Source organism: Podarcis raffonei, chromosome 13 (genome assembly GCF_027172205.1).
Source record: "Podarcis raffonei isolate rPodRaf1 chromosome 13, rPodRaf1.pri, whole genome shotgun sequence".
NCBI classification, from domain to species: domain Eukaryota; kingdom Metazoa; phylum Chordata; class Lepidosauria; order Squamata; family Lacertidae; genus Podarcis; species Podarcis raffonei.
In genome coordinates this window covers 44,695,879-44,710,349 of record NC_070614.1, presented here as the reverse complement: position 1 = coordinate 44,710,349, position 14,471 = coordinate 44,695,879, and the positions used below count along the sequence as shown (strand labels likewise).

Genomic DNA, 14,471 nt, shown 5'->3' with positions numbered 1-14,471 from the left:
ATGAGACATTATCCCACCAATGGTAAGGTCACCTTGTTCATACCATTCATGTGGAATATGCACAGGATTATTTCCGCTGCAAACAACAGTGTGCACTTGGGGCACCATATTGGGAAGCAGTAGGAGAAGCAGCAGCAGCAGCAACAACATCCTCATCACAAATATCCTTCTACACCTGGAATCTCCTTTGCTTCTCTACAATATTGTAATTGTCATCAGCCTAACTTGAACAGGATGTATTTTGTGACCACCGACTCTGCCAATTCTGTACTTAAAGGGGCAGGTATGCACCTGCTCATTAACTTCAACACTGCCACAAAAAATTCATTGAATGCTATGATTTGAAATCTAACCAATACAATGAAAAGCAAAAGCTGGCCTCACCTCTCCTTAGCTTACCTTAGCTCTCTATGGAACACCGGGGTGCTTTTAATCGTTTCAGATTTAATTATTTTTTTTCTTATTTCCCATTCAGCCTTCTGGAGCTTTTCTAGGTGAATTGATTACCATAATTTTAATAATTATAGAGAAGATAATTACTTTTGCAATGTTGTTGGACTTGCAATGTGTTGCATCACTAGTAGGAGAACTGCCAAAGTAAACATATTTGTCACATTGCAGAATCAAAGGTTAGGAAGAAGCCTCCAAGGTCATCTTGTCCAATCTTCTTGCTATTGCAGGACATCCAGAACTAAATACAAACCAAGAAAAAGAAAAACACTCTACCTGTAGACAGGCATCCATATTTCACCTAAAAACTTCTCTATCAAAATGTATTTATAGGTGAGCCAACTACATCCTTTCCCCATTTGTCTAATTTTCTACTGCTATTGGCCCTGACACTCTCTGGCATATGTAACATTGATTCCAGTTGCTAGATCTTGGAAACAATGATGAAAATGGTCCAAACCATATCAGGATATAGAGACCCCGGACCCAGGCCAGCTACTTTTGAAAGAACATGTATATACCGTTTGAAGCAGAGTGACATGCTTGGGAACATCTAAGAGTGTGTCAGGCCTTGGCTGGACGAGGAAGAGTAGTGGCAGCCGGTGGCCCAGGAGGCACCTGAGGGGGAAGGAGACTTTGAACCAGGTTCAGACAGGTGGGACAGAGAGGAATCATCATCAGAGACTGAACATGAAAGGGAGAGGCTCGAGGTAGCCACAGAGGTGATAGAGAAGGAGTAGAGGGTGTCCTGCTCTGCCATACAGAACTGATTCATCTCCTTCCCCTTCCCCATTCTCAGTGCAGGAACAAAGAGTTGAGAAAAGGCTGGAACAATTAAGAATGGAGGGATAAATAGGGGATGAAAGGGGCAGGAATTTTGGGGTGCCACTAGGGGCGCATTGGAAGATCGCCGACAATACCATCTTTCCGACCCACACGGGGTAATTAAGAGGCTGTTATGGGAGTAGGCAGCCTCCCTTGTTGCCCCAAGGGAATGGGGAACACTGCCCTTGCCTGCTGTGCCCATAAATCACCCCCAAATTTGAAAGAAGGGGGTGAGGGCACTAGGCAGAATGCCCCCGTGTGGACCTCGGCTCTCCTGGACGCTGTCTCTGATCGCGCACTAGCTGCAGCAATTTGGAATAATTAATTACAAAAGAAGCGAATGCACATATTTCAAGTGAAGAAGGGGAGTGAAATCTGCTAATTTAAGGGACCTCTGCAAAAGAAACGATGGGTTGGAGCAACAGGAATATTTTACGATGAAGATACACCAAAGGCTGGGTATGTCGGCAACAGGATTGAATGGGGGGGGGAGACCTTTTTTACTTTCCTTCTATGTGATTTACCAAGAACCCCTCCTCATTAGAACCGTCGGTTTAACTGACCCAAGCAGGATGATAAAGGTCTGTGTGGAGATCAACTTTAACCAAAAGTATGCTTTATGGAGATCGAGAAGCAATAAGAGCTTTTGGAATGGCGCAGCAATTAATTCAGCGTCGCCATCTTGCCAAAGGATTTATAGCCGGGAGGAGGAACGGACTTGTTTTCAGACTGCATTCCTGGTGAATCTCCTCAGAGGTTTGAGAAAGGAGGCAGATTGGTGAAGATTAATGACGCTAAGACTGTTTTGATGTATGGAAGCGATGTTATATGGAAAACGTCTGGATATGACTACTGGATAAAAAAATAATAAAGACTCTCCTCCCTGAAAGAGAGGGGAGTGGTTGTGGGCGGGAGCCCGAGCACCGCCCAGCAGGGGGCGTTGCCCCCTGCCTCCAGCTCACCTGGCTGGCACTCACGCCCCCCCGATGGCCACCCAACCAGGTGCCGTGGAGGGGGCGTGTTCAGCAGCCTTTTGCTGCAGTGCCAGCCTCTCCCTGGCCTCATTCCTCATCACCGTCCCATCGCAAGTCACCCACCCTCCACTCCCTTTGAGTTAGGGCTTAGGTCATTGGCCTTGCTATGGACCTTAGGTTGGTCGCCCTGGTTGCCCGGGGGGCCTGGTAGGAGTTTTTCCATTTGGCATTAGGCTTTTTGGTTTTTTCGCCTACCTCGTAGCAATCGTCACAACTTTTGTGGTATTGGTGGGTAGGTTAGGCATTGGAATAATGTGTTGTGTGTCGAAGTGCTAGGTGTGGCCATCGCCTATGCCTTCAATATGGTGGGTATTCCGTTAAAGGAATCTGGCGGTCGTGTATTCTGTCCGATGCCTGCTTGGCGGGAGGCCATGGCACGACCCTCGGTGACAGCAGGGGTGAGCCTATAGTTGGATTAGCATCAACAGGCTCCACCTACTGGTGAATAAACCCACTTGTTTCGATCCAATGCCTAAGCCAATACCTTTTCATTGCTGTAATCAATAAAGTTGTGGCCTTTTCTAGCCCATCAACCTTATATCACTTGTCCTTGTGTCTTCATTTCACTTCGCGGGGGTCGGGTCCTCGAACCACAATATCCACGCAGGATTACAAACTGTTTTAACCAGCTTGTGGAGACTATCAGAGGTCACAAGGAGAAAGGAAAAATATATGAAAATAACAACATGAGATGTGGAAAAACAATAAGAAAGGACTGGATAGTACAGTGAACATCATATGGTTAGATTTGTGGACATTAAAACAGCAGCAAGAAGCAAGAAGTTGATTGGATCCCCTTCGGAACTTGAAATATGGGTACCCCCAACAAAAATTTGAAATTCGGCTTTGTAATTTGGAATGTATGTAATCTGGTTTGATTTGATGTGATTGGTCGGTTAATAAAAAATTATTCTGAAAGGGGCAGGAATTTAATTTCTGCAACTGACCTGCTTAGCTCATGGATGTGCCATGTGATGTCTCATTGGTTACTGAGCTATGAAGTTGATAACTCTCAAGCCCTGACTTTTTCTGCTTACAGCATTGAACCACAAATGGAAGGGCTTTTCTGGCAGCCTGACAGGCAGAGGCTTTTGAGTCCACGGGTCGCTTCTCCACCTACATTCATTCTGTGGCACCCCTGTGAGGTTCAGGACCCCAGTTATGTTACCCCTTGCCTGCAGAGCTGGCAGCCTCTCACCATTTTTTAAACACCCTCCCTTGTGGTGTTTTCCCTCAGCCTCCTCTCCTCTGCCCTCTCCTTGGGAGTCCTCCAGGAAGCTGATGCTGCTGACCCTGGATTCTGAGCTGCCCCCTTACCCCAAACAGGGGTACCTCCTAACACAGCCGTACTGCTAGGAAGCACCCCCTGGCCAGTCCCAGAGACACCATTCATCTGGAGAGCATGTAGCCAATGCTGTGGAAACTTTGGGGAGACCGAGTCACAAGAGGGCATGAGAGGAGGGAGGGAGGGAAAGAGGAACAGATGTCAGTGTTGTCTGTGGCACCCCTGACCATCATTCAAGGCACCCCAGTGTAAGGCACTGATAGGCACTGTTATGCCGTCCAGATGTTTTTGGTCTACAGCTTCCATCATCCTTGATAGCAATGGTCTGTTGTAAGCTGGTGGGAGCTGCAATTCAGCAACATCTGGAGGGCCACAGATTGATGACTCCTGGTGCAAATAAGAGTGGGGTGTAGAATAAGGCTCCACCGCTAGGGTGATATTGATTCACTAGGGGTATGTTAGGTATTAGAGACCTCTGAATCTGGAACAGTCTCTACATATGGCAAGGTGAGTCACTTCCTGGCTCCCTGCACAGTCTTATGTCGATTGAGTTAAGAGATTCCAGAAGTGTAGAAATCCAGGTTTATACTGGGAATTCTAAAATTGGTTAGAGGTGTCTTTTTGTGCCTGGAATTTCTAGTGGAATGCCCATGTGATTTTCAGTTTGCAGCACTTTTAAATGTTCTGCTTCCACATATAATGAACATCGTAAATGAATACATACATAAATGTAGGCTCCTCAAAATGAATCACACAAAACTTGACCCATGATTTAATAGAATTACTGTTACCATGAAATTGTCACTTTCCATTCATTTCTTAAAATAATCAGTACATGTAGGGGAATGGTTGGGTTGGTAATGAACATAGAGCCATTTCTTGATTGGCTTCCTTGAGGTGTGATGACACAAGCTGGAAACTGAATCTTGAGAGTGGCAGTGGGCAAACAATCTTTGGCCGTTACTACTGGATTCTTACCTTCTTCTTCATCCTTACCTAAACATAAAATATCTTTACTGCCTGGCTCCCTTCATTTACTTGCACAAACTTTTTGAAATGGCTCAGCCTCTTTGCTAGGGCAGTTAGGCATATAGTGAAGACAAAGTATCTCAGATCCCATCTGCTGCAATTTTATGGCTGTCTAACATGAACTTAATAGACGGTCACCCAAAATAGGGACAATATGGCTTGGGGCATGGTCAAATCTGGAGCACAGCCCTGCTGGATAGACTCATGGACTCATGATAAGACAGCTTCTCAAATTTTTGTGTTCCTTTTCATCTCTTCTCTCTGTACCCCATCACCTCCTCCTCAGGAGATGTTCAGGGCCTCTTGGGGGGCATTTCTTTGGATGCAGGAGAAGAAGAGAAACGGAATGTATAGGCATTCAAAGTTTTTGCATATAATCCATGGTTTCTTAAATAAACATAGTCCTGTTTCATTTACATCTCATATGCAACAATGCTGGATATCAAGAACATATATGATAACACCAGTGATCCCCTCCCCCCGAGGGGATGCAGGAAGATGCATAACCCTAAACATTTTGTGAATCTAAGTTTGGCCTTATTAAGGGGCAGAATTTCAATATGAATAGGAAAACGAGAGTACCACTAAACATTTTCTCTCCTTTTTATAAAATAAGCACTGGATAAGACAATTCTCTTCTGTTAATTTCATCATTTCATTTAACTTCCCTTCTTGGAAAAACACACAGTGAAATTACCATGCCAACAAGTCTACAGAGTCTAAATACAGAAATGACAAACTATACTGTTATTTACGTCTTTCGCCGTGTCAGCTGCTCTCTGTTATTCAGCTCAGGCCTCACCACAATAATGTAGCATTTAGGGGAAAAGATGCAACCCAGCAGCCCAGCACTGGAAGCCAAGATGGAGAAGATCTCCACAGCCACCATGTATTTTCCTCTGGTGCTCAAGTATGTGGGAATAAAGGAGAACCAAACACTGCAGAAGACCAGCATGCTGAAGGTGATGAACTTAGCTTCATTGAAGCTGTCAGGCAGCTTCCTGGCTAAGAAGGCCACAGTGAAGCTGATAATGGCCAGGAAGCCCATGTAGCCTAAAACGCAATAGAACATGAGAACTGACCCTTCGTTACATAAGAATATAATTTCTTCAGTCATTGAGTGCATGTCCACATCTGGGAATGGGGCAGAGGTTGCCAGCCAGAAGGCACAGATTCCCACTTGAATCAAAGAGCAGGAAAGGACGATGGAGTAAGCCAGTTTTTTGCCTACCCACTTCCTGATTGTGGAATCTGGCTTGGTAGCCATGAATGCCAAAACCACTGAAATAGTCTTGGCCAAGATGCTGGAGAGGGCCACAGAGAAGACAATGCCAAAAGCTGTTTGTCGGAGGAGGCAGGTTGCCTCCGTAGGTGTTCCAATGAACATCAAAGTGCAGAGGAAACACAAGAGAAGGGACACAAGGAGAATGTAAGTGAGGCTTCTGTTATTGGCTTTGACGATGGCAGTGTCCCGGTGCTTAATGAAAATGCCAAGTACCATAGCTGTGATAAGAGAGAATAAAAGCGCAGAGAAAGTTGAAACAATGGCCAAAGTTTCCCCAAAGCCTAGGACGTGTGGTTTCTTGGGAATGCACTGATTCTGCTCTTCATTTGGATATTGCTCTGGAGGACATCTGGCACAGGTTTCCAATCCTGAAAAAAGGTGGTATGACAATTGGAAACAATCCAGTATATGCTTAAGAGTTTTTTTTAAATCATGAGTTCCCTTACCGTAGTGTTTCTACGAGGATAAGTTTCAAAACTTCTAGTCGAAATGCTTGTGCCCTAGAAGCTTTGAAGATAAAGTTCCCAAGGAACCTTGTTCTTAGAATAAAGACCCCAATTTTTTCCCATCCTCCCTCCCCCAAAACCTTGGTTTCTTCCAGGGCAGAATGCATGTACAATTTTTATGTCTTTTTGCATCAAAACAGAGGGGCGGATCTACACTCATGGTGTATATCATGAAAATGTGTTATTAAAATGTGGCAGCACAGCAGTGAGCCACCATCAATGAGAAACTGCATTAAACATTAGAGAATATTACCCAACAACAAGGAAACTAGCGCTAATACACCCAGGAACCTCACCAAAATGCTGGAGAGGGTGCACCTCCACAGGCACATACCTACACATGTGGTGGGAATGCCCCAAAATCCAACTATTCTGGACAACAGCCATACAAGAAATGTAAAATAACTAAGCAAGTATTAAAAATCACCCCAGAACTGGCCCTACTAAACATATTCCAAGACAACAATGCCCACTCACATCACAAAGAACTCATAACCCACCTACTCTCAGCAACCACAAACATCATAGTCAGACACTGGAAAGGCCTGTCAGGAGTAAGCATGGACCAATGGTACCAAATAGTATGGGAAACAGCACTACTAGAAAAATTAACCAATAGAAGATACCTTCACTCCGGTATGGCTCCCCTTTATCACATACACAGCCCAACAAGACAATGACAAAATCCACCAACAGCATATGAATCAATATGGTTACCTGATCCAAAACACCCACCTACCCACATTCACACATGAAAACAAAGTTCACCACAAGCAACCACAAGCAAGCAACTGCACCCTAGGCCAACCCCAATCTCTCTCACCACCAAAGGAACACATGCGAATAGCAAAGAGCACCTGCACAATCTACGCTGACACAAAACCCCACACATACATTAAGCAAAATAGAAATATCACCTCCTGACCCCACCCGCCACGCACCATGGCCCCCTCCACCTCTTCCCCCCTTTTCTCTTCCTAATGTAACCCTAATGTCTCAACAAATGAACTGACCTATGGAAAATGTAACTTGAAAAAAAGAGACACTGCACATACCTTTGTAAACCAAGAAAACTTCAATAAAAATATAATTTTTTTAAAAAATTAGAGAATATTGTATGCAGTAATGTTTAGAATGGGACGCGGGTGGCGCTGTGGGTTAAACCACAGAGCTTAGGACTTGCCAATCAGAACGTCGGCGGTTCGAATCCCCGTGACAGGGTGAGCTCCTGTTGCTCGGTCCCTGCTCCTGCCAACCTATCAGTTCGAAAGCACATCAAAGTGCAAGTAGATAAATAGGTACCACTCCGGCGGGAAGGTAAGGGGCATTTCCATGTGCTGCTCTGGTTTGCCAGAAGCGGCTTAGTCATGCTGGACACATGACCCTGAAGCTGTACGCCGGCTCCCTCGGCCAATAAAGTGAGATGAGCGCCGCAACCCCAGAGTCAGCCACGACTGGACCTAATGGTCAGGAGTCCCTTTACCTTTACTTGTAATGTTTAGAATATCAATGTATGTAGGTATACTGATGGAAAATCTTTACATTACAGATTATGGTCACATCCTCATGGTATACTGTCTTGAAGGTTAAGATAATTTCTTCATAGTGGGAGCTTTTACAGAGACAGAAGGGAGATTATTCTACTACAGTGGTACCTCGGGTTAAGTACTTAATTCGTTCCGGAGGTCCGTTCTTAACCTGAAACTCTTCTTAACCTGAAGCACCACTTTAGCTAATGAGGCCTCCTGCTGCTGCTGCCACGCCGCTGGAGCACAATTTCTGTTCTCATCCTGAAGCAAAGTTCTTAACCCAAGGTACTATTTCTGGGTTAGCGGAGTCTGTAACCTGAATCGTATGTAACCTGAAGCGTATGTAACCCAAGGTACCACTGTATTGTTAATAAACAATATTAATTGAGACCATACAGAGCAAACCTCATTGCCAATTTGCTCAGAATTTACTATAATAGTTTGTATATGGTGATATGGCATCTCTCACCCTTCTCATTTGAGAACATCCCACGAGGACATGGATCACAATCATAACAACAGAACTTCTTCCCCTCCTTCTTTTTCTTCTCATAACCAGGAAGGCAGTTGGCATTACATAATGAAAGGGGTGGCACCTATTCAAAAAGACACGAAGAGGTTAATATTAAGACAATATTTTAGGGGATTCATGTAACATCAGGTGATCTACCAGTAAGTAGGAGGGCCAGAAATGTTAACTATAGGTTTTCTATGTGCCAAAGCAGCACATACACAGTGGGAGAAAAAGTTATAGTTCTAAGCATCATACAAACACAAGAAGATTACAATGTTCATACCTAGATTGACCATTGCTACAACCATCAGATAATTTGATCTAATACATTACTGGTTATTTCTTTTCATGGTACTACAGCCTCCTGCTCTTTGCTGCTGTAATTTCACTTGATCTCCCCTTAGTGAGCTTCAAGGAGTTGGGATTTGGAGGTAGTGAATTACTGTGGTTTTGCTCCTATTTGGACAGCCCTATCACTTATACCATTGGAAAAAAGAGAGGCAGCGAAGATGGTGCGCAGATGTATTGGGGTTGTGGTGGACTGGTTTTAGAAAACCAACTTCATAAAAAGCTGGGAACTACAATACAATGCGTACATAAAATAAGTTGCGACTTTTTCCAAAAGAAATATTTCCAACATTTTTCCAATGACCTTTTTAAAAAATATATGATTTTGTTGGCAACCAGTGCTGATAAGCCTTGGGTTGAATAAATCAGAAACATGAGGCTTTGAGAGGAGCCTGCACGCCTTGCCCACAGCCGATGGAGTATATGGATCAGCAGCCAGGCTAGTAACCACTCCGAGCAAGGCATGATTTGGGGGGCTCCCCCTGGGCCCGGGCCTGTGGCAGGGGCCAACCTGACACACAATTACGTACATCCCAGCTTCTAGCATTCCATCTTGACACTAGAGTTACAAGAGGCACCAGAAGATTACAATGTTAGCAATCTATCTAATGCTACTAACCGGAATACCGCCTTGGACCAACAAGCATGTTGGACAACACTGTCTGATAGCCATTGGTCCTTCTTGGTGTGACATGTCTTCTGTGCATATTGCTCTTTTTGATTATGTGGTTCATTTGTTATTAATAAAATTATTAGTAGCAGCATTATTACTAGTGGCAGCAGCAGTTGGGCAGCACCTCCCCCCACAGTGATTTCCTTACCTGAGTGAAGACTCTGTGCCATTGGATTCCGTTCCCATTAATGATGAGTTCTTTGCCAGGAGGGGCCTGAGGATCCAGCTTTCCGACTTTGACCCTGACATAGGAATTATTTGGGAAAGTGACCAGGTTTGCAATATCAAAGCCAGCTGCTATTTCTCCATGTTCATTCAATGTGATTTCATCCCCAGCACTGTTGTTGAATGAGATCCTTTGTAGCAATGAGTGGACCTAGGTGGAAAGAGATTCAGAAGTCCTAGAAAATGTTGTAATAGTCTTAAATCCCAGAAGGATTTAAGTTATTTTTCTACAAGAGTTATCCTATTCAAGCAATCTTTTTTTATTACCATCATAGACGAGCATAAGTAAGGTGGGGTACTGTCATTTAAAATCTGTAAAATGGTTTGGAAAGCTAAAAAGTATTTAAACAGAAGGTACCACATTTTTCCATGTATAAGACGATGCTCGTCTTATATGCGGATAGGCATATGCCCATGCACCCACAAATTGTTCAATGAGGGGGTCAGACCCCCCCTCAATATTCTGCAGCCAGAAGGGCTCTGGTGGGCCTGCCTGCTACAGCAGTGGGCTCCTATGGAGCAGTGGGAAGGGGCGATGAAGCCCCTTATAGACTCTGAAGGCCATTAGGAGATACCCTAAAAAGGCCTCTGAAAAGCCTGGAGGGGGCAGCTGGGGCTCCTCCCAGTGTGTGACAACACATGGAGCATGTGACATCACACATGTGCATGGGACACCCACAATGTGGGGAGGAACATGGTGCAGGTGGCCCCAAAGCGTCATTTTTGACAGCTTCAGATACATTCCACTTGGCCAATTGATGCCATTAACCTCATACAACAAGTTGTCTAATTCAGTGGTTCACTATTAGAGGTCTGGGGACCCCAGAGTTTCCACAGAACACACCCAGGGGGTCTGCAGTACCATCCCCTGCTGGGGTACTCACTTTTCTTGTTAATTGCACAGGGAAAACCTTCCAGGGATCATTCAGCCTCTGCTTGCGGCCAATTCCTGCTATCTGGCAGGGGGAAAACTTGTGAAAGAGTCGCTGGATGGCAAGCGAGGTGGGATTGGGGGAAAAACCTTGGACACATTTTCTTAGTGCTCTTTAAATTGGAGAGTGGGAGGGAGAAAAAGTTTTGTAGTTCTTTATCTCCTTGACCTCTGAAGGGCAGGTGTTACCCAGGGAAGGCGTCACTACCAAGAAGACCCTCTGCCTGTTTCCTACTTAGATAGATGATAGATAGATGATTAGATAGATAGATAGATAGATGATAGATAGATGATAGATAGATAGATAGATGATAGATGATAGATAGATAGAGCTAGATATATGCATAAAGGTTTCGAAGCTGCTAGAAATGTCAAAATTTGTTCATTTGTACTATGTTTTAATAAAATTGAATTGGTCTCTGCTCCAACTAAATCTTTGTCATTTTTGCATGGTAAAATCACAAATTTTATGGTCTGTTTTTTAGTAGACTAAAAATCCTCTACTTATTTGGGGCTACCCCACATTTTCTTCTTAAAATTGCTTTGCTACCTTACAGTTATCAAAATTTTCAAAAGCAGAGGTTCCATGGTTTAGCTTTTGAAAAATAGTGGATCCTCACTAATTAGCTAATTAGGAACCACTGGTCTAATTAAATGCCAGCTGAAATACTGGAACAGTGCCAGTTCTATATAGCAGCGTATTTTTAGAACAATTATTAACCTTTCAAGTAGTTGCTGCTATTCTGTCACTTATGAAAGTCTGTGTAATCTAAAGTCTGTTTAGTGTAATTGTAGGAAATAAAAAAAATTAATGTTTATCTTTCATGTATATATTACTTTCAGTTATTTACTTATAGATGAATGCCAACTCACATTATAGATCAATACAGCACACAACACTGAATACTTTGCAAGGTGAACACTTTATAAGTTACCTGCCAAGGCTCTACATTCTGAGAAGAGAGTCTGTCTCCACCCTTTATCCTTTTGCTGCTGGCTTCAGAGGAGTACCTAATATGTAAGGCGTGTGCCAGAGCATAGACAGCATTATAGATACTGTAGCTGTGACCGGTCATGCTCATTTCAAAATATGGTGCAGGAAGGCTCTCCAGCATCTCCTCTCCAGTACATATGTCTGCTGACCCAGTGGAATTTGAAAGTGAACACATGAATGCTTGTTCCCAGAAATCGTTGGTAAAACCATCCACATCTGCCCAGGAAGGCTTTACATTCCTCAGAAAGTCTGAGAAGTCTTGAATGTCCTTGGAGTGAATGGCAAAGGAGAACGCACCATGGCATATTTGTATATTTATTTCAATAGGTTTTTTAAAAAAAGCTAATGAGAAATCAATTTGGGCTGTTGTAATCCATACTTTTCCTACATGTTGCTTCCTCTTAGATGGAGGCAATAGCAGCTGAATCATATTCCTTGCCTCTATAGCAATAGTTACCCACAAAATAGATTCTCCATATATAACAACCACATTTGCTTTGCTTGATATGAAAGATGGGGTCAAAATCCCTGTGTCATCCAGCATATCCAGTATGTTACCAGTGAAATGTGGAAGTTCTTCATTTTTATCGGTGAATTCTGAACAGATTCCATTCTGGAAAAGCATTGGTTCAATGATCTGCAAGAAATGTTCTCCAGCTTCATTATTTGGAGTTATGAGCCCGACCCATTTCCATCCGAAAAGCAGAAGTAACTGGATAATTCCCTTATACTGAAGATCTTCATTGGGGACCATGCGGTAGAAGAAACCACGTTTGATTTGATCATTTGTGGCTGGTTCAAATGAACCATATGAAATCTGAAAAGGAAAAAGTCAAACCTTTCCATGTGAAAACAAGAATTCAAAACACACTCATTTATCTGAGTATAAATCCTGTATATCCCATATTTACTAATCTTCGCCATGGCCAACCCCCATTTACATAGAAAATATATTGCTCAAAAACCAAACAAACAATATTGCTCATTTAATTTTGTAGATATTAATTCCTATTATTATGAGAGTCATCACAGCTGCATACTTTTACACACAGATTCTCTCCAGGAACAGGAGAGCTTTTATCCTTGCAGTGCCTTCAACAATACTCTAAAGTGGACCAGGAGAAATACAAGCAATTGATCAGGATCTTTTGTCTATAATCTTTAAAACCCTTGTAGAGAGAGGTTGATGGCATTTCTACTAAGAAATCTTGTGGGAGGATCTCCTGGAAATCCTGTATGTATCCTGCATATTGTACATTTTATTTTTTTTGACCACAGTAAACCATATCCTATAAAAGTAAAATACCAGCAAAAATTAAGGCAACTAATATGAAGTCTAGTAATGCAGCAGAAGAACACCATATGGTAACACTATATCCCTCCCCAAATGCCTCAAAAATAACAAGAAATTTGTTTTTGATTAGCTTCTGAAAATGGACAGTACTAAACATCATCATACGTATACAGGGAGTGGATCATATGATTCCTAGGGAGAGGGACATTGTTGTCTCAAGTTATTTATGGCTTTGTAAGCCAGCTTCAGGGGGACGTGGGTGGTGCTGTGGTCTAAACCACTGAGCCTCTTGGGCTTGCCGATCAGAAGGCCGGTGGTTTGAAACCCCGCGACGGGGTGAGCTCCAGTTGTTTGGTCCCAGCTCCTGCCAACCCAGCAGTTTGAAAGCACGCCAAAAAGTGCAAGTAGATAAATAGGTACTGCTCCAGCGGGAAGGTAAATGGTGTTTCCGTGCATTGCTCTGGTTTCGCCAGAAGCGGCTTAGTCATGGTGGCCACATGACCCGGAAAAACTGTCTGTGGACAAACGCTGGCTCCCTTGGCCTGTAAAGCAAGATGAGTGCAGCAATCCCAGAGTCGTCTGTGACTGGACTTAAATATCAGGGGTCCTTTACCTTTTTTTTAAAAGCAAGCTTCATCACTATAAATTGGGACTGGTATACCTCTCATGCAGCTAGGGCAGTGCTTTCAGGAATGATGTAATGTGAAATTTATCAAACTGGAATATTCAAACAATTTTCCATTAAATATACTGTACACACATTCTATAGAACCTGGGTCATTTCATGTACATTGTTGGGTACTAATATTATACCCCCTAAAATATATCCATATATGGCAACCCATTTCCCTTTTCCATTTTACCACTTCATATTGATGTATCAACAGATTCCTATTGGAAGGAGAAAAGAGTGAATTGTAATATGAAATACCAATTTTTCAATACCCATATTCTACCTGTGGAATCTTGTAAAGACCGAAGACATCTGCCATGGATGAGGAGGTTTCAGAGCTAAGTCCCCCAATGACTCCTACTACATTTTTCTGAATGCCACATTTATAGTTGGGGACAAAGTGATGTGATTTAAAGAGCAGATCCAGAGTGGTTCGGTAGGCCATCTTTGAATCAGAATAGCTATCATAGATGTGGAATCCAAGAGTGACATTGGGCAAGATCTTGGGATTCTCATTGATCTCATCAACAGCAAACACCAAGGCCAGGAGGTGTTGGTAGGACTTGGTCGTCACTCTGCAAATAAAGTGCCTTATTATTTTATGGGCAATTAAACAGTGCACAACACCTAGATCTGAGGGATACAACTGCCTCAATTAAATCATGTTGGAAATATAGAAATTGTTTTCTGCCTTTAGAGCTAATGTTTGGATCTCTCTTCCATCCAAAACAGATTTTTTTTACTTTTCTGAACACATATATTGAGAAGTGATCTTCACTTGTTTTTCTAACCATGCTGCTTTTTATCACTAGCAACATGCGCCGTTATTGACATCATTACTAAACCCCTTTTGTCAGTTGTTGTCCCTACCAAAAC

At 43.0% G+C, this 14,471-nt stretch overlaps 1 protein-coding gene across 1 annotated transcript; it reads right to left on the bottom strand.

Annotated features, from left to right (window-relative positions):
* Positions 1-5,374: 5,374 nt before the first annotated feature.
* Positions 5,375-14,040, bottom strand: LOC128399049 (vomeronasal type-2 receptor 26-like). The gene is made up of 5 exons (XM_053360306.1): positions 13,879-14,040; positions 12,008-12,445; positions 9,627-9,854; positions 8,413-8,539; positions 5,375-6,276 (listed from the first exon to the last, which is right to left on the bottom strand). Exons 1-5 carry the CDS (start codon positions 14,038-14,040, stop codon positions 5,375-5,377), a joined length of 1,857 nt encoding a protein of 618 aa, XP_053216281.1.
* Between the last annotated feature and the right edge of the window lie 431 nt (positions 14,041-14,471).